The 18,857-nt window shown below is 32.6% G+C and overlaps 1 protein-coding gene across 3 annotated transcripts in view; it reads left to right on the top strand.

Moving 5' to 3' along the window:
* The window catches only part of ArfGAP3 (ADP-ribosylation factor GTPase activating protein 3), a 51,894-nt gene that overhangs the window by 8,229 nt on the left and 24,808 nt on the right, over window positions 1–18,857 (top strand). For all 3 annotated transcript variants that reach the window (XM_085816519.1, XM_085816517.1, XM_085816518.1), the window contains exons 3-5: window positions 10,446–10,577; window positions 12,527–12,710; window positions 16,170–16,276. In XM_085816519.1, coding sequence (XP_085672645.1) covers window positions 10,446–10,577; window positions 12,527–12,710; window positions 16,170–16,276 — 423 coding nt within the window. The remainder of the gene's footprint in view (window positions 1–10,445; window positions 10,578–12,526; window positions 12,711–16,169; window positions 16,277–18,857) is intronic.

The following is an 18,857-nucleotide window of genomic DNA, read 5'->3' as shown; positions in this document are numbered from 1 at the left end:
CCTCTGTAGTTCCAGATTGTACTGGAAATGGCTACTAAGTAGATTTTCATTTATACACCAGTCAATTAATGCTCTTTTCCCCTTTCGTTCCAAATTGTACAGAAACTTCAAATTACTCTTACTACATTCAGCCATTCTACCATCTAAACAACAAAACAAGCAATGTACTTCCTAACCAACACACTTTACAAGCCCTTACAAAACATCACATAATTCAAAATTTACTGCAATCATGCAAACGATTATGTCAGCATAGGTTTTCCATAACATTCAACTACTCATGTTACCATAAATGAAACAACAACTTGGCAATAAATGAAACAACAACTTGGTGATAAATGAAACTGTGATAATACAAGAGGTACCCTTTAGCCTACTCTAACCAACGGTTGAATATGCACACAATCTGCGCAATTCTTGGCAAGAGTGCAAATTCATACCCCATTCGACATTAATTCACATGAAGGCTATGATGCTGCTATAAAAGAATAAACTTAGCTTATGAAATATTTAGAATAATTATTTTACATTTAAGTCATATAAATAGTTCACTAATTTGAATTATGCATTACAAAATTAATTCAAGTCAGTTTGGAAGTCTTTTGAACTAGCATTGTGGTGCAATGACTTCTGAAAATTGTTGGTTTTCATGGTAGAATATCTTGGTTTCCTGCTTAAGCTGTATTCAGATATGTCAATTTTATAGTACAGTACAAAGTCCAGGATCTAGAATTGTTGGGATTTCAGTGTTTCCAGATTTTACATGATCAGTTTAAATCTAGTAATAGAAAAATGCTACCCTCCCCCAACCACTCAAGAACCAAAAGTGTTATCTTGGCCAATATGAGTAGTCAATCAGTTCATTGTCATTGCCACTGGGCCACTACCTAATGAGCAGTTATTTGAAAGTAATATCTCGGGAGAAAAATCCCATTTGTGGAACACCTGCCTTCTTTAGATAAGCATTATGTTCTCTATTCCTAGACTTTGGAAGGGGAATATATTTTTTTTAAATTTTATTTATATATTCATTTACTTGGTTACCAAGTTGGTTGTGCTGATATTAGACCATTGTGGATTTCGGACTTCCGGATTTCAGATTTTATTCTGTATGAAATTATACTATCAAATATGATTGTTAATAAGGGAAAGAACTCCGGTAATCATTTTCCAGCGCCCACCAGCGGGCGAGCGGTAACGATGCTGAACACTGGTAGTTCGGTCCGAGGTTCAAATCCCGCGAACGGGCTGGCTGCATGGGCACTTTCGTGCTTTTCCCCATGTGTAACGTGTATACGAGCCAGTTTCCCTTAGAAAGTCCTCCCTCCTCAGGCAGATAGCCCTCGTGTGCTTTGCCATAATTGAATAATCGAATCAAATCAAATAATTTTACAGCATTTTACTTTTAATTAATTTTTTCTGTACTTGAATTTGACATAGAAGATTTCATCTTCTAAGTCTTTAGACGGTTATTAACATACTTTTAGACAAGTTAGTTTTAGACAATTTAGTTATTTAAACAAACTGTCAGACAGTTATTTAAACATACTGAAGATTTCAACATACATGAAGACTTCAATTTACAAATATTTTGACAAGTATGTACTTTGGCCACCATTATCAACTACCATTTGACTGCATTATCCATTTTGGATTTGAATCACATTTAAATTTCATCAAGTGATTGTTTGAACACAATTTTTCTTTGTTAATAATATCTCTTTCTCAAAGAAATAGGATAGCTAGATGTTCATCTCTTGGCATATACCATATCTCTTGCAGGAAAAAAAAAAAAAAAAAAATATATATACTGGAAATATTTATTTATTTTTTTTTTTTTTTGGCTAAATTTGGTTAATTAACTCTTAAGATTTCTATGTGTACCTAAATACTTAAAAATTTTCATTATTGGTTAATATGAAAAATTTGTCATACTTGTCTTCTGTTATATCTTGAGGCACATCATCAAGTTATGTTTCATCTTCACCATCACTATTCCGTAAATAAATAATCATCTTCTGTTCCATCTAGATAATAAATGACTTCTGACTGTCAGGTTTAATTTCATTACGTGTGTTTATTATCCACTGGCACACTGTTTCTAGACTGGCATGACACATTTGGCTTTCTTTTGTAAATGTTTTTCACCTTCTAAATTCCACGTATAATAACTCCTGGAATAACTGCCATGTCTGTATTATACTCTTTTAACAACCTCTTCATATTAGATTGATCTGGACATATCCCAAACTAAGACTTTTTGAATTAAGATAATAAGATGCTTTTGCCAAACATTTTTATCTGCAGTTTTACTCCGTTGCTGTCTGCTAAGCAGGAAAGCACTACCATGAGGTGAGAGCTTTCATTACTTATTGTTTATAGGTGAACCGTTTTTGTTCCTTTCACAATTATTGTTTTATTTCCTATCATATCAAAGATTACTGGAGTTTTATCCATATTTCCAATATGTGACAGTAGATAATTATTTTTCCTTCGTAGATCAATAACATGCTTCTGGAAGCGTAACAATTTGTTCAAATCTTTTGGAAGATTTTGTGAAACTTTTGTTTTCTTTTAGATCTAAATTATTCCATGACATAAATCGACTACACCAACTCAAAGTTGCTTTAACCGTCTTTGCATTATGACTGGGTTTATCTGGTCATCAGAAGTTTTGCTACTTGGTATATATTAACTTATAATTTAAGATATTTTGCTTTCTTACTTTCTTTAATTATGTAAATATCATCTTAATGAATGTAAGTTTATGAAAATGTAGACTGAAATAAGTAATTATACAAACTAAATTATTAAATGCTATTTAAATACTGGTCTTCATGATTGATCTAAAATCCTGCGCCACTCGGAGGCTGAAAGTTTTCATTTGCATTCTTTTTTGTCACTTTAAGGCAAATAACATTATGATATTTTGATGTGCCTGTCACATAGTCATTTGAACATTGCGAGTTCTTCGCTTAAGATCCACTTGTGATATGTGTTCTCCACACGAAGAAAAGAAACTGCTCACTCATTCCAAAATAACAAAGAAAATATATTTACATTTTTTACATAAAGATAATTTTTTCAAATTAACTTGAAACACTTTCCATATTTTTATAACATAGTGTCCTCATTCTGCTTAACAGAATACAGAGAAAACAGTTTAATATACGACTACATTTCAGTTACAAAAAGTTCCACCCATCAAAAACCATGTGCATGCTGCTACATGGTTCGTATGGTCCTTAAGAGTCGTTAAAAGTCCTTAAATTTTTTTGAATTGATTTTGGGTCCTTAAAAGTCCTTAATTTTGGCCAAAATCAGCAGAAGGTCCTTAATTTTAATCATCTGAAATTTCTGTCTGTTTTTACGACTGCCGTTTTGAGTGTGATTTAGCATGTTGAAGGAATATTTTTGGAGATTCTCTGCCGTATATATGATAAATCTTTTGATTGGGTTTATGAGTTATGTTTCTATTTCTAATGTAAATGATGGGATACTCGAGTTTCTAAGCAAGAAATGAAACATAAGCATTTCGAAATTAATTTTTTCTAATAAAGAGCTCTTAAACAACTTTTCGCTTTTGAGGATGTGAATTCTTTTATTAAAGGGTTCTAAATTTGACGACGTTTCAACAGTTTGGCGATTTTAAGATTAGTTTCTATAAAAATTTTTAATTCCGAGATATGAGAATTTTTCGACGACTTTTTTAAAACATCGTAACATTATAAATTTCATTAACATAACGGTAATATATTGAAATTATATTTAAAAAAGAACATTAAAATAAAACATTTTTATTTTTCACTGTCACATTACTTAATTATAAGTTTCATTTTGAATCTGAAAAATAAGCAAGGTATAATGCTATAAAGCACAATTTACGCAACAGCTCTTAGCAAAAGCAAAATTAGCTATGTAATTAATTAAAAATGTCTTGTTTTTAATTTTTTTCACAGTAAGAGTTTTTCCCATGTAATAATCTCAGATTATTCAAAATTCTCAGAATGGGCATCAGTTTTCTCTATAAAATTAATTTTATACTTTTCCCTCCTTTTTTTTTTTTCCAAAATATTTCTGTCTTTTTGCTGTTACAGAATTGGTAGGGATAATTTTTCTTTAGGATTTTAGACATTGCAGCTTGGAAAGTTTAGAAGAATTTGAAGGCAAGATTTATAGACCCGCGATTCTAGAAGATTCGAGAAATATGTGACAAAATGAAAAATGTCTCCATGATATCAACATGTAATGGATGCATTTTACAGAAAGTTTTCAATGAATTTCTTACTTTTTGGAGAATGTCTGGAGGAACAATGAAAATATAATATTTGAATGTTTTATTTCTGATACTAGAATCTTAACATGTTTGTCTTCCCTGTACTTTCTCTACTTTTCACTAGACACAAGCATTGAAAATATCAAAAATGCTTCTAATCTTATCAATGGGCAGGCATTATAGAAAGTTTTTTTTATTAATAAAGAAATTGAAAACTTACAATTTAAAAGATTCATCTAATATATCTTAATTCATCATACACATAGCTGGCACTAGGCATTTTCCCACCTGATCTCTGTGGATCCTAAATTCTGCTGCCTAGTGCTATAATGAGACAAATCTGTAATTGTTAGAAAAGATGCTGAAAGAGAAGGAAATCGATATAAACTAGCCAAAATGTTTGCAAAGGCTTGTAGAGACATTAGGTATTTTTGAAAGCAGGAAAGATAAAAAATTAACAACGCCGTCCCCGGGAATCAAACAGCGAACCTCTGGAATATCGGCCCAGTGTGCAAACCACTACACCACGAAGGCTCGCCAAGAAGGTGGAAGAAAAACCCTATAGGCTTCAAATTAAAATGACGGATAAATATTTTGTTTTGTTGTTACAAAACATAAATGTTTTGTAGCTTTTAATGTGTAATTATCCTAATATCGTTTAAGAATCAATGTCATAAATTACATGTATTTTAAACTGCGAAATTTTGTTAGATTTTGATTTTAATAAGGCTCTTTGTTAAAATTTAATAGTGGCCATGTAAATCCATTATAACTAAGGTTATCTACTTACCTAATTTAATTATTTATAACTAACTACTTAACCTTAAAAATTATTTCTACATATTAATGCGAGTTATTGCCTTTCATTAAAACTCACTGTGGTCACAAGATAAAACACAAAAATGTGAAAATTCAAGTAAAACTTATTCTTTGAATCTATTGAGACTTAGAATAATACAGGGTGTTTCGTAGATCATGGGACAAACTTGGGTAGTGGAGCGTACTAAAACATGCATTTTTTCATAGGAATGTCGAGTCTAAAGTGATGGGTTAAGGCAGGAACGCAAAAAAACGACACGAGAGAAAAATGTGTTTATTCACAAAATCAACACAAAGTGCTTCTTTGCAGCAATACAATATTCACAATAAATGTTCAAAATTGCGATCACCATCAGTAATACATGCTTGGTAACGTCACAGAAGGGATTGACAAACATTTTGAAAAACGATAGGCATTTCCTGCACGCTTGCAGCCGCAATGGATAGTAGTGCAACGAGGTCCTCCAGTGAGTCATATGTGTCGTGCAACGAAGTCCTCCGAGTCTCGTAGATGATACTCTTCAGATGGCCCCATAAAAAAAATCCAAGCTGGATAAATATGGCGAACGGGGTGGTCGTCGAACGGGTCCACCATGGCCGATCCATCGTCCCAGAAATGTCCCATCCAAGTAATTGCGGTCCCGCACATGGTTTTGGGCTGGAACCATATGCGATCATGAACGACAGCCGGAACATCCTGCAGCAATTTCAGTAGCATCTCTTGCAGAAAAATATGATAGCATAAGCCATTTGTACGCGCAGGTAAGAAGTATGGGCCTATGAGGTAGTTGTTAACAATATGCGCAACACATTCATGGAGAAGTGGGTTTGAAAACCGTGCGGATTATGAGTTGCCCACACGTGCATGTTGTGGCTATTAAAGATGCCATCCTGTGAGAAAGAGCCCTCGTCCGTGAATAACACATCCAATGGGAAATCTGCCTGCGCCGTACATTGCTGCAAGAACCAATGACAGAAATGAACTCGAAGAGGGTAATCTGCCTCTTGCAAGGCTTGGACTGTCTGCAAATGGTATGGGTGCAAACCATTTTCATGCAATACTCTCCAAGCGGTGGAATAACTCAGCTGCAGACGACATGCAATAGCTCTTGTACTTGTCTGAGGTGATTCACGCACAATGTTCAAGATGGATTCTTCAATGCGAGGTTGTCGCACACTTCTTCTTCCACTCCTAGTATCAGAGGTGGCTTCAAATGACCCGTTTTCACACAGACACCGATGCAACCTCTCGAACATTGTGTGCTTCGGCATACGCCTGTTTGGAAACCGTTCCTGGTACAACCGTAGCGCTGCTGTGCTGTTCCCATTAGCAGCACCATACATGAGATGCATGTCAGCTTTTTCTCTGTAAGTGAACTCACCCATCACTCTTGACAGCAGAGTTGCGAATGATCCTCTGATGCATCAGATCGTGGTCTGTCCGGCTCACTACCGCTGCATTACCAACCAATCACAGCTGTAGTTCCTATTACTGTTAGTGTTCCCTGTTGTGAACATTTATTGTGAATACTGTATTGCTGCAAAGAAGCACTTTGCGTTGATTTTGTACATAAACACATTTTCCTCTCGTGTCGTTTTTTTGCATTCCTGCCTTAACCCGTCACTTTAGACCCTACATTCCTATACAAAAAATGAATGTTTTAGTATGCTCCACCACCCCTCCAAGTTTGTTCCATGATCTATGAAACACCATGTATATATAAAACAACTTATCACCTCTAGTGCTTTTGGAACTTATCACCTCTAGCTTATTGGAACCTTAAAGTATATTAACTGTGTTACAATCCCTAGAACAAAGCTATGACATTGACTGCATTAAGGAGAGCCTGACTGACTTTCAACAATTGCCAACCATGCCTACATCAAGCTTTTCAGGTTTGTTCTAATTAACAGGTCTCTCTCTAGACAAGCAGCACCAGTGACAAACATTCAGTCTTTTGTTATGAATCATACTCATTATGATCTTACTTCTCGTTTTAATCTATGCCGTTTGACATAAAATCTACCTGCTATTTACTAAACCTCTATGCTGACTCAGTGTGTGACAAAATGAGACAAAAAAAAAAAAAAAAAAAAAAAAAAAAATCAACATAAAGCTAACTGTTAGTGAAACGTAAATGTTACTTATCTTCTTTCAAATATGACCAACTATTATAAGTGTAAAATATTTAATGCTACTTGATAAGTTGCATAAAGTTTATTTTATTCTCAAACTTATTAATAATTATGTTAGTTAATTCATGTTTAGTAATGCATACTACTTAGGGATCTATTTTACTTTTAGGATGGTATTACAGAAGTAAAATTCAGGCATAGAATAATATTTTTAATTGAATTTATTCAGTTTCCATTTGCTCATAGGTCCTTAATTTTTTTTCACTAATGATCCATAAATGTCCTTTTCCGTGTGCAGAAATGCATACGAACCCTGTGCTACTGTGTCACCCATGTTTCTAATCCATTCTGGTGATTTTTGAGGACTGAGTTTGCAACACTTTCTTCTAGGATGTTATTACGACTTTACTCAAAGCACGTTTATTCTTTGGCATATTAATTATTGCAATTTCTTTTTCTGCCACTCATGTATGGAACTTTCACCAACACCAAACACCCTTTGCTGCAGTACGATTTCCATTTTCTTTTACAGACTGAATGACTTTGCATTTGAAACCACCACTATTTTTTTGTTTGGCAGGAGCCATATTTACAATTAAAAGGAGCACTAGATCAACTGTATTTCAACTAAAGGTACTAAAGCCTTTGATATTTATTTTAAAATCATGACTTCAAATGATCCATAAATTCATTCGAGTCAGAAGTGCATTCTTACACCAAATTATGCCCCCTTTTTCTCAAAACCCTAAAAGAACATTCTTGTGAATATCTGCATTGAATACAACTCAGTTTGTCGAATTATTTACTCCCTCAAGCATTTCACCTCCCACACATATTGTTCTCCTTATTGCTTGTCAATTCGGTATACCATTCTTTGAAAGCCTGAGAAAAATCTTCGAATGAATGACTTCAAAAGATAAGATGAAATTATGGGTATGTGTTATATGCCGGAATATATAATAAGTAGCATTATAATGTAAAACTAATCTGAGGTTATGATATTGCTAAAGTAGGAGCTTTGGAATTTATATGTTAACTTGGTTAAGAATTGAACATAAACAATCTAACCTTACTTTTTTTTGGGGGGAGGGTCTTTGCTTCAAACTTTATTCTTATATAAATTCATATCGAAGTTACCATTCTTGCACCAAGATATGCATTTACTTTGTCTAAATACTGATTATTGTGGTCTGAATTTTTTTTTTTTTTTTTTTTTTTTTCAGTTTAAGTTATTTGTAAAACATTAAGATTTCAGAAGATATATCATTGTTTTTTCATAAGGAGGGAAAAAAATTATATATTCCCACATGTAAAGGGCGACTGGGGATTAGGGGCCCTATTGCCAAGTAATGGTGGTGATGAATTATCATCTAGCACCTTTTAGTTCAGGTGCTCTGTTTTTATAAGATTCATAAGTGTTTTTTATTTTCTATTTTTATTTATTTATTTTTGAAGCAGGTGATGTGAAAAATATGGAGTTCCCTCTCTGAAACTTGAACTCTGGACCTCTTGAATATGCATTGAGTATGTTTCTAATTATGCAATTAAAGCATGCAAAAAATGAGGGAGAAAATACCTTATATACTGTACCATGATGAACGCACTAAATTGGAATTCATTTGTGTAATAACTTTTCAAATGTGATGCCAGATGATATTTTAACTTAGTTTGATTTTAAAAGAACTTTGCTTGCTATTATTTCAAAACAAAAATACACAGCAAATAACTCTTGTAAATCTTAATTTGTCTAAAAGAAGATAGCATTCCAAGATTTTATGGATATTTTTTCCATTGCTGATTAATTTTTATTTTTTTAAACTGTTAAATTTATTATATAGATACATTTCACATATAAATTTGTGAGGAAAAGAATAAAGGTATAATTAAAAGATACAAATGAAAATTCTGCATAAAGACACTAGAGTGGAGCGATTAAAAAAAATTTTTCCCCCCTTAATATTTAGTTGCCTAAATGTAGAAAAGTTGAATTTCTTTGAACAAGTTTAAAGTGCTAAATTTCTCTCCAATTAAGTTTGACCATTGGCAACCAAAATTTTCTTAAAAATGTCACCATTAAACCTATTAATTCAAAACTAGCATTAATTACTATTAATATTCTACATATCTTCTGCTCAGAGTATCAGATTTTTCAGTTTTAAGTGAAGTTATGTAAGCCATTTGGGTGCATGGATCCAGATGAATACCTCAGCCATATTATACTTGACCCTGATCTCCAGTGACCTTTTTTATGGGATTTTTCTAAAATTCTGTTAATTGAACTTTAATACGATTCCTAGAACTTGCATGTAATGGTATTGGTGCGAGACTAGTCTTAACATGTTTATGCATCTATCCCACACAGTACTGGTTAGTCTGATTCAGTTGCTTGATTGATACAGGTGTATGTTTGCAGCATTGCTTTTGCATGAAAGATATGAAGAGCAATCATTTTCTTTTTGTGGAGAGAGGATGTAAAAATTTCAGAAATTGTTCAACATCTATGAGGAGTTTTTTGCACTTATATTTGAAAGAAAACCTTTACAGGTTGTTCAATTTGAGAATTTAACAATGCCATAAATACGTGGATGAAGAGACATCGAAAAAGTTCTGGGGATGGTTTAAAAAGTTAGTTTTTCATTGGGATAAGTGTATTCAATAATAGGGGTTATATTAAAGAATTACATTGTAGAAAATTGATGAAATAAAATTATACCTAAATTCCTAGAACTCCCTCGTAGATATATCCCTTGTATTTCATTTGTTGTACAGTGTGAAAGCGCTGTATCTGGTACTTTTAGTAATATTTTTAAATGAAAAATATTTTGATTTGTAATATATGCAAATTTTTAATATATATAAGAAGTTTTTGAGTTTTTTAATGTGCAATATGCAAATGAACTTTGTTTTGAAAGTTCTGCTCAAAAACTTCCTCCTTAAGGGCAGATAGCCCTTGTGAAATATGTTATAATATCCAGCCAATTAAAAATTGGTAGTTATGTAGTATGTGTTGGTTTTAGTTGTTTATTTTTAGTTGGTGGCACTAAAATCAGTTGTTGTTTCAATCATTTCTTTTTCCCACCATTTTATGGATTGTTCAAATTTAAGTGACATTTTAATGCACCATATAAGAAATATATAATTGACTTAAAGTGACAAATCATGTACTGCATGATTATCTAAAATATTTTGGAATATTTATACACTTTTCTTTTAGATGTCATTCTTCCAGCAACATGGATGTGCCTCTCAAGATGCCCAACAGAAGTACAATAGTCGTGCTGCCCAGTTATACAGAGAAAAGCTTCATCATCAAGCTGCTGCTGCAATGAGGCTTCATGGCACAAAAGTATGAAAATTTACTTTTAAAATTTGTTAGTATAATGCATTTTGAATCTTTGTTTATTTTAAAAAAAGTATATTTATTTTACTTGCCATCATTCATGTATTGTTGACATATTAAATTTTACATTTAAATCCAGTTTTGTAATAAAATAGTAATAAATAATTTTTCTGGCCCTGAGGAATTTCAGATGTGTGCAGTTTGAAAATATTTTTTATTTTTCGTTAGTGAAATATTTGAATGAATAACTTGCATTTGAAATTCCTTTAGGTATTGATTGGCCATTCAAATAGGCAGACATTAAAAATATAGTACCTCTTTATTTTTAGGCAGTAAAGTATCGTATATTGCAGCTAGATCTTTCATAAAGTACACTGCTGGCCACTGTAAATGCAACACCCTGAAGGAAGCATGCAAATAACATAAAATTTACAACATGCATTAGTGGAGCTGAGATAGCAAATGATTAGAATTTCAGCATAGGCGCACATCACGTGCACCTGTGGCGCCACTTCAAAGCGCTATTTAAGGCTTGGAGTTTTCGACGATTTCAAGTTTGGCAATTGTGTTTTTCTTGTGGTTTTTTCAAAAAAAGATCAATTATGCCTCGTAGTAAACAGCGATCGTCGTTTGATCAAGTGTCCGGGTTCGACAGAGGAAGGATAGTGGCCTACCGAGAGTGTGGATTATCTTTTAGGGAAATCAGTAGTAGTGTTGGACAAAACCAAACAACTGTAATGTGGATATGTGACCGTTGGATGCAGGAGGGTACGACGGACTGACATGTTCGATCGCATCTACTTAAATGCACCACTTCATGTGATGACAGGAACATTGCGCGCATGGCAGTGACGGATCGCTCAGTCACATCACGAACCATAGCACAGCACATTCAATCTGTAATGCATCATCCAGTGTCTGCACATACCATTCGGTGCCGTTTACAGCAGAGTGGTCTGTCCGCAAGACGTCCATTGCTTCATCTACCCTTGATGTAGAACCACAGACGTCTCTGCCACCAATGGTGCGATGAAAGGAGGATGTGGATGGCAGAATAAAATGAAATTGTTTTTACTGACGAGTCACGCTTCTATCTGCAATACTATGATGGTCAGATTCGAGTCTGGAGACACCATGGCGAGAGGATGCTAAACAGCTGCGTTATGCACTGCCACACTGGTCCTGCACTGGGTATTATGGTATGGGATGGTATTGGACATCACTCTTGCACTCCTCTGATATGCATTGTTGGTACTTTAAACAACCAGCGCTACATCTCCGAGGTGTTGGAGCCAGTTGTCCTTCCTTACCTTCAGGGCTTGCCCACAGCCATATTTCAACATGATAATGCATGACCACACGTGGCACGTATTGTCCAAGGGTTCATCGTCAATCGCCAGATTGAATTGCTTCCCTGGCCGGCTCTATCTCCGGATTTTTCACCGATAGAAAACATGTTGGCCCATGGTTACGATTGACCCAGATTACATCCCAAGCTGCCACATAAGATCAACTTTGGCAACGTGTGGAAGCTGCTTTGTCTGCTGTACCTCAAGAACACATCTAAAGCTCTTTGAATCAATGCTGAGGCATGTGGCACCGGTGATCTCCAACAATGGTGGCTAATCTGGCTACTGATTCTGGAAGGAACCACACTTCACAGAAGTCTATAAATATAATCATTTGATACTTGGTCAACATGTTATCTACTAAATAAATTTTGTTATGTCTCTTGTCTTTCTTGGTATTGCAATTTGGGTGGCCAGCAGTGTATTTTTTCATGAATCCTTCTAACAACATTTTTTTTTTTTTTAGTCTTCAGCATAGACACTTCTGTAGTTCTCTATCATGAAAAATCACTTTTCATTTGATACTTTATTTATAATTTTTTTTTATCTGCAAGATATACAATACATGAAAGATTTTATGAAATGAATATTGTTTGTACATTTCAGCTTCATATTGACATTCCACACACTGAAACACCAGCATCTCCTGAGAAAGGAGAACAAGACTTTTTCAAAGATATTGCAGAAGCCCATCTTTACCATAAAGATACTGAAAACTCTAGGAAAGAAGAATTGCAGAATGGGTCCTGCATTAAAAATTCAAATTCACAATCCAACTTTCAAGACACTAGTAAGTAATATATATTGAATTTGATAGCATGAATTACATTACGTAAAAGGTAAAAAAAAACTCCCTTGAATATACCCAGGATTGAAAAAAATTTTAAGTACAGCATATTTAAAAAAAATATATTGTTTTTGAATGACAGATTTATGGACCCTAATTATGAAGTGCTCCAAATAAAGTAAGCTTTCAGAATACAACACATTTGAAGTTTTTTAATAAAAATATACAGAAATATACTTAATTATGTACAAGGAATATACTTACATTTTTATTAGAATGCTTAGGAAAGGGGCTAATCAGAGTTGGACCCATGAGATTACAGTATTTCGTTAAAATCAGTGCATATTTTTCTCTTTTATAACAACTATTTTAGGTGGGTGGCCGTGCAAACAGCTAGTTGAATAAAATGGAAAATTGTGAGGAATTTGAATATGACTGTCACTAACTCATATATGTATGAAAGCAGTGAAATTAATTGTACCTAGCACTGCCCACGCCATTAATACTGCTCAAATCCTTACTCATCATATGTAACCACCCCCTTTCCTGCTCTATCATAGTAAGCTATGTCAAATGACTGGCAGCCAAGAATATTTCTAAAACTGAGTGATGCATCAGAGAAGTTCACCAGCTGTGTTTCTTTACAGTTATATTAGAATCAAACTTGTTTGAGTACAGATTTTTGTTTTACATTGGTTTTTGTCTTCTCAGATTTGTTAAATGTAAGGTTTGTTTAAATAAATATAGACAAGTGATTAAAAAGTAGATTTTCACTCAGAACTAAAACTGCCATGTATAATAAATAACTTTGATTTGGTGTCTGAGCTAAGCCTTTCCAAAAAACCAGCTGATGGCTTGGATGAAGCTAGTACTCTATTAGGAACTAAGTTAAGTGGTAGTAAGAAGACTTCAAACAGTGAACCTACTTAAAAGAAAATAAAATATTCTGATGTATATTTAGTTTTTTCACAAGTAACTACAACTGCCCTAATCCTCTTTTTGTAATACGTAGGGATGTTTTATTGAATGCAGATATGAAACCTTTATTACTGTAGTACCATTTAGAAACCAAGCACTACAGTTACAAACAAAAATTGATAAATGTTTTTTAGTAACTGTCTGAAAGCTCTTATATAAAATCCTATCTATTTTCAGCTAACACAAACAGTGAAAATATGATTTAAGCATCCGACAGGATAAGTTATCATACTGTTAAAAGTTATGAAAACTATACAATTGCTGAAAATTTGATAGTGTTCAATGCATCTTTAGAGAAGAACATATTTAAAATATTTGCAATAGTCTTTTTTCAAACAATATACATTCTTAGATAAACAATGACATGTCTGATGATTTTTGGAGTTGCTTAATTACTGTTGGTTCAGATAAATAGTCTGTTTCTTTTCCTGTGCATGTTGATGAGAGCACAAGTGTATTGAACATTTCAAGATCAAGTCTTAATTTTTGTTTTAAATTTAATATGAATGCAGTTATATATTAACTCATAATCTTTAGTGTTTTAATATAAGCCTAGATCTAATCAATAGTCAACAAATTCATCAATTCACTCATTATTTCATTTCGATTATAGAAGAACTAATATTAAAAATAATTATGGTGCATTATTATGCTTTAGTTTAAATTATGTTTTATCTGTTTATTTATTTGGAATAAGCAATGGAATAATCAGTTTTTGTTTCACTATATTTTTCTGATCTTATGCATCACTATATTTTTCTGATCTTATGCATTTTGGTGGTACTAACATAATACAGTCATAAGATACATAGGAGGAATACTATGAGAAAGGAGTTTAGGGTACTCTGTATTAGAAAGCCTATTAAGGTGTATGCAAGCAAGAAAAGGTTTTGAACTGCTGCTATAGGGTAACTTGGATGTTTATTTCAGTGTGAAATGACGTTTATATTTGATCCTTATTGTAGAGGTGACTTATTGAACGTTTAAAATTGCATGCAACCCATACCTACATGAATAAAATCTGTTGTTGACCATAAGCATATTAATATATCTACATTTTCATATTCTTTTACTGATAATATGAGGTAAATAGATATAGGTTCAATGATGTGCGGATTTCTAATGAAAATTGATTTAATTGGACATGTTCCTTTGCTTGATCACTGAGAGTGTTCTTGTACTTGTACCATATTAAGCCTTTAAACATAAAAAAAATAATGAATTATTTATAAAATGTTTTCATGCTTGCATTTGTTTCATGTACGTAATCTTACATTTGGCCTTAACATTGTGTGTCTGCAAAGCTCAATTTAAATCATTATTAAAAAAAATTATATTTTGCAACCCATGGTGCCAATTCACTTCTGAAATTCACTTTTTTATATGCAGAAATTGGCTCTGGATGTTTTATAGTATTAATTTACTATATTTATGTTTATTTCTATTTTTATTACACATTTGTGTGCAAAATTAAGAGAATTTACTTATTATGTTTATTTTTACAAGAAGAACTGAACCAAAGGTACTAATTAGTTGCAGAAGAATTAAGCAAATATTCAGATTTGAATACATAAGCGTATACATGCGTGTCTGTAGAACTGGAAGGGGATATTAAGTGCACAAGGGATTTTCTATAATTTGAGTGCCTGTTCTCCTTTACAATATATGCTGTGTTTCTTGCAGGAGAAGGATAAATTTTATAAGGTATCAGTTAAAAGGAGTAGCTACAAATGCATTGTTGGTGGAAGGAAATTGAGAATTGTCAGTAGATTGGAGGCAGGCTATTCGCTAGTACAGATGATTATAGTGCTCAATGTAATACCCAGTGTCATCTGCAGTGTGAGCAAGTTTCAGTACCCTGGACCCATGTTGAGAAGAAAGGGAAGAAGGCCAACCAAGATCTACAATGATCGTTATTTGGCACTACAGCATGGCGACACAGGACTGCTACAGCTCTCACATGAGCTGCATGCTGCCACTGGAAGCCAAGTTTAAAGTTCTACAATTGCCTGAAGCCTTCATGAAACAAGGCTGTTTCCCAGAGAATCCGCTGTTTGCATCCCGCTCTTTGCAGCACACAAGAGAGTGTATTTAGCATGTTGAACATGTGCCTTGGACCAGACTTCATTGGAGCACCTTTGCTTTTTACAGATGAGTAGAGATTCAGCCTGGACACTAATTCTCTATATACCTGACTTTTGAATGACTTCTGAGAAATGACCTTTGAAATAGTACATATCTTTTTCTGTTATGAATGTATATTCGTACCAAATATGAGTAAAATCTGTCTGTTAGTTTTTCAGAAATTTGACATAATGAGCAAATTCTCCATATTTTGCACACAAGTGTATTCATTTTATATATTTATGTTTTTTTTTGCATATTTTTTATATTTATTTGTTTTAGAGTTTTATATTTTGGTATATATGATTATGATTGTTTTATCAAATAATCACCAGTTCTTAACTTAGATGTTTCTTTCAGATCCCAGTTTAGAAATTTCTTTAGAAGCATTACCTTCCCCTGCAAAACCGAGTGAACCTCGAAAATCTACAATAGCTGGACGGAAACCTGCTGCTGCCAAAAAAGGGGTAACTGTTTAATTTTGAATAATATACCTGAATATATTGGAAAATAATGTATTGAATTTTGAAATAAAAGAATGTAAGCTGATTGTTTTAATTTACTTAGTTTTGTGATTTTAGTGTTTTTTTTTTTTTTTTTTTTAATTAGCTGTTTAAAATTTAGGTACTTTATCATTAGTTGGCTGCAAGTGATGAATTGTCAAATTTCAGTGGCATTGCAAGCATTTCTCATCATTTTCTGCAAGGATTTGTAACATGTGTTACTTGATTATGTCACCATAATCCCAATATGCTTAGTTATGATAAAAATTGCCCGCAACAGAAGAACAAATCATGTTATTTTTTTCAAATAAATAAAATAATATATGAAGTAAAATTTAAAAAAAAAAAAAAAATGTCTGGTAATGAATGCAATTTACATAAAAAATCATGAACTGGTAATCTATTTTAACAGAAAGAATATTGTTGAACGGACATAGTTCAAATTTCTGAGATAAAATTCTTTGATATTTTTGAGTTCATTTTTGGGTTGGTGGGAAAAAAATGATTTCAATGAAAGTTTGTGAGAAGCATTTGTTTGTATTTTTTCTGCTTTTGTAGGCATTTCCATTCTTTAATAAAGGATGGCATGGTGCATCATAACCAAAAGGAATAAAATCTGCTATTGGTTTTGCACCCAGCTAAGGAAAATTACCAATGTTTATTCCAATGTTAATGATTGTAATGTTTTCTTTTTATTAGCAGTCATGGAATGTGGGTTTTAAATTTGATCTAAATTACAATTTAAATTACAAATTAACATTAAAATAAAATCATTCTTTTACAGCTTACTATCTAATTGCTTTTAATAGTTTGTCTTATTTCACATTTGTTAAAATCCTGTTGCTATAATCCTCTGGCTGCTCATCCCGCGATTTCCACGGGCAACTCAAATGTAGCAAAATCTGCTTATACTGCGATTTTTGCGGGCATGTGTTTTTCTTCCTTTATACAGGAGAGCATCTGTTTTTTCTTCCATTTAACCACTGAAATAAATTATATACAGTATTAGACGTTTAGTTTACGCTTTGGCCAACAAATATCGTTAATTGTCCATTAAATTGCGGCGTTTGAAGGCACGTGGTATTACCGCTCAAACTCCATTCTTTGCCGCTTTTTTCTTATAGAAATGACTGCTAGAAAACATTCAGCGATTTTTCTTAATTATTTAATTAAATTCTTAATTAGATTTATTGAATCTGGTGCAAAGACTGAGAAGTTGGTCTTTGCCTTGAACCCTGTTTTGAACTCTGTCTTACAAAACTGCATTTCTAAGAAATTAATTGTAATTCGACTGAAATTGATTAAAAAAAATTTTTTTGGGGGTGATAACATCTGAAATTAGTTTTTCTAACAATTTAGTTTCTCATGATATAAATCTATATAAAATATTTTCTAGAAAGGAAAAATGCATTTTTCAATTCTCCAATATGTATAGATTTAAAATATGAAAAAAAAATTACACAATTTTAGAAGTGATTTTGGTCCACAAATTGAGCAGTCAGAGGGTTAAAGCAGGGATTGTCAACTTTTTTTTTTTTTTTACTTTGACTTTCAAAAGAATGGTTTTCTTCTTTGATCCCTTACATTTTTCTCTACAGTACACAGCATGCAACATAATCATAATACAAATAATTCCACATAAATAACTTAAAAAATTTTTGAAAAAATGGTTTATTGGATTTGTTTTATTTATTTTTTAACTTTATGAACATAAACAAGTTTTCAGAAACAAAATCACAAATTCAGATTGAAAAAAAAAATAAACTTTAATTAATGCAATAGCTACATCTGATGTATTGATGCAATTCTTGTAATACTTGGCATAGCATTGTTTTAATTAATTCTTAAATCACTCCTTTCAAAAGTGTTCAACTTGTTTCTTGTTTTTCGTAATAAATTACCGACTTGACTAAAACCTGCTTCTATTAGGTAAGAAAGGAGGAAAAATCATGGTTCAGTAGCAAATTTTATTTGGGGATACTTCTCTCAGATGACTTTTCAAATATATTAAATAATTTTAATGTATTTTCCTCATTTGTTTATTGTATGATTTCTTCCATATCAGATGATATAACTTTGTATCAATAGCTAATATTTTCTTGCAATCAGTAGGATCTTGATTATGCTAATCGGTTGCCTGTGCATATTTGGCTGTTGACCCCTTGATTATAGCTGATATCTTTAAAATTTCATCGACCCTGAAAGGGTTGAAACCAGCCCCATTGGAAATCACTGCTTTAAAAACACATATAGCATAGACATGAATGGAGTCAGAAAAGGTTTCCAGGTTAAGTAGTTCTGTATAAATTGTAAAAATGATTACTACTATTGTTTCTTTTTCTCTTTTCTTCTTTCTTTTCTTTTTAATCTCTGTTTCTTCCTTGTTTTTGTAATTTAAAATTTAATAATACTGGCATCTTTAAATTGTACTTTTAGCATCAAGCAAGCATGTTCATAGTACATTTATTCAAATATGTAATGAGCTATTGAGTACATATAATTATGTTATACTGAAGATGAGATAAATTTTATAAGTTATTTACCA

The sequence above is a fragment of the Stegodyphus dumicola genome, chromosome 5, assembly GCF_044657685.1.
Source record: "Stegodyphus dumicola isolate Sdum_Otavi_A_Nest chromosome 5, ASM4465768v1".
Classification (NCBI taxonomy): domain Eukaryota; kingdom Metazoa; phylum Arthropoda; class Arachnida; order Araneae; family Eresidae; genus Stegodyphus; species Stegodyphus dumicola.
This window is presented reverse-complemented; position numbering and strand designations above follow the sequence as displayed.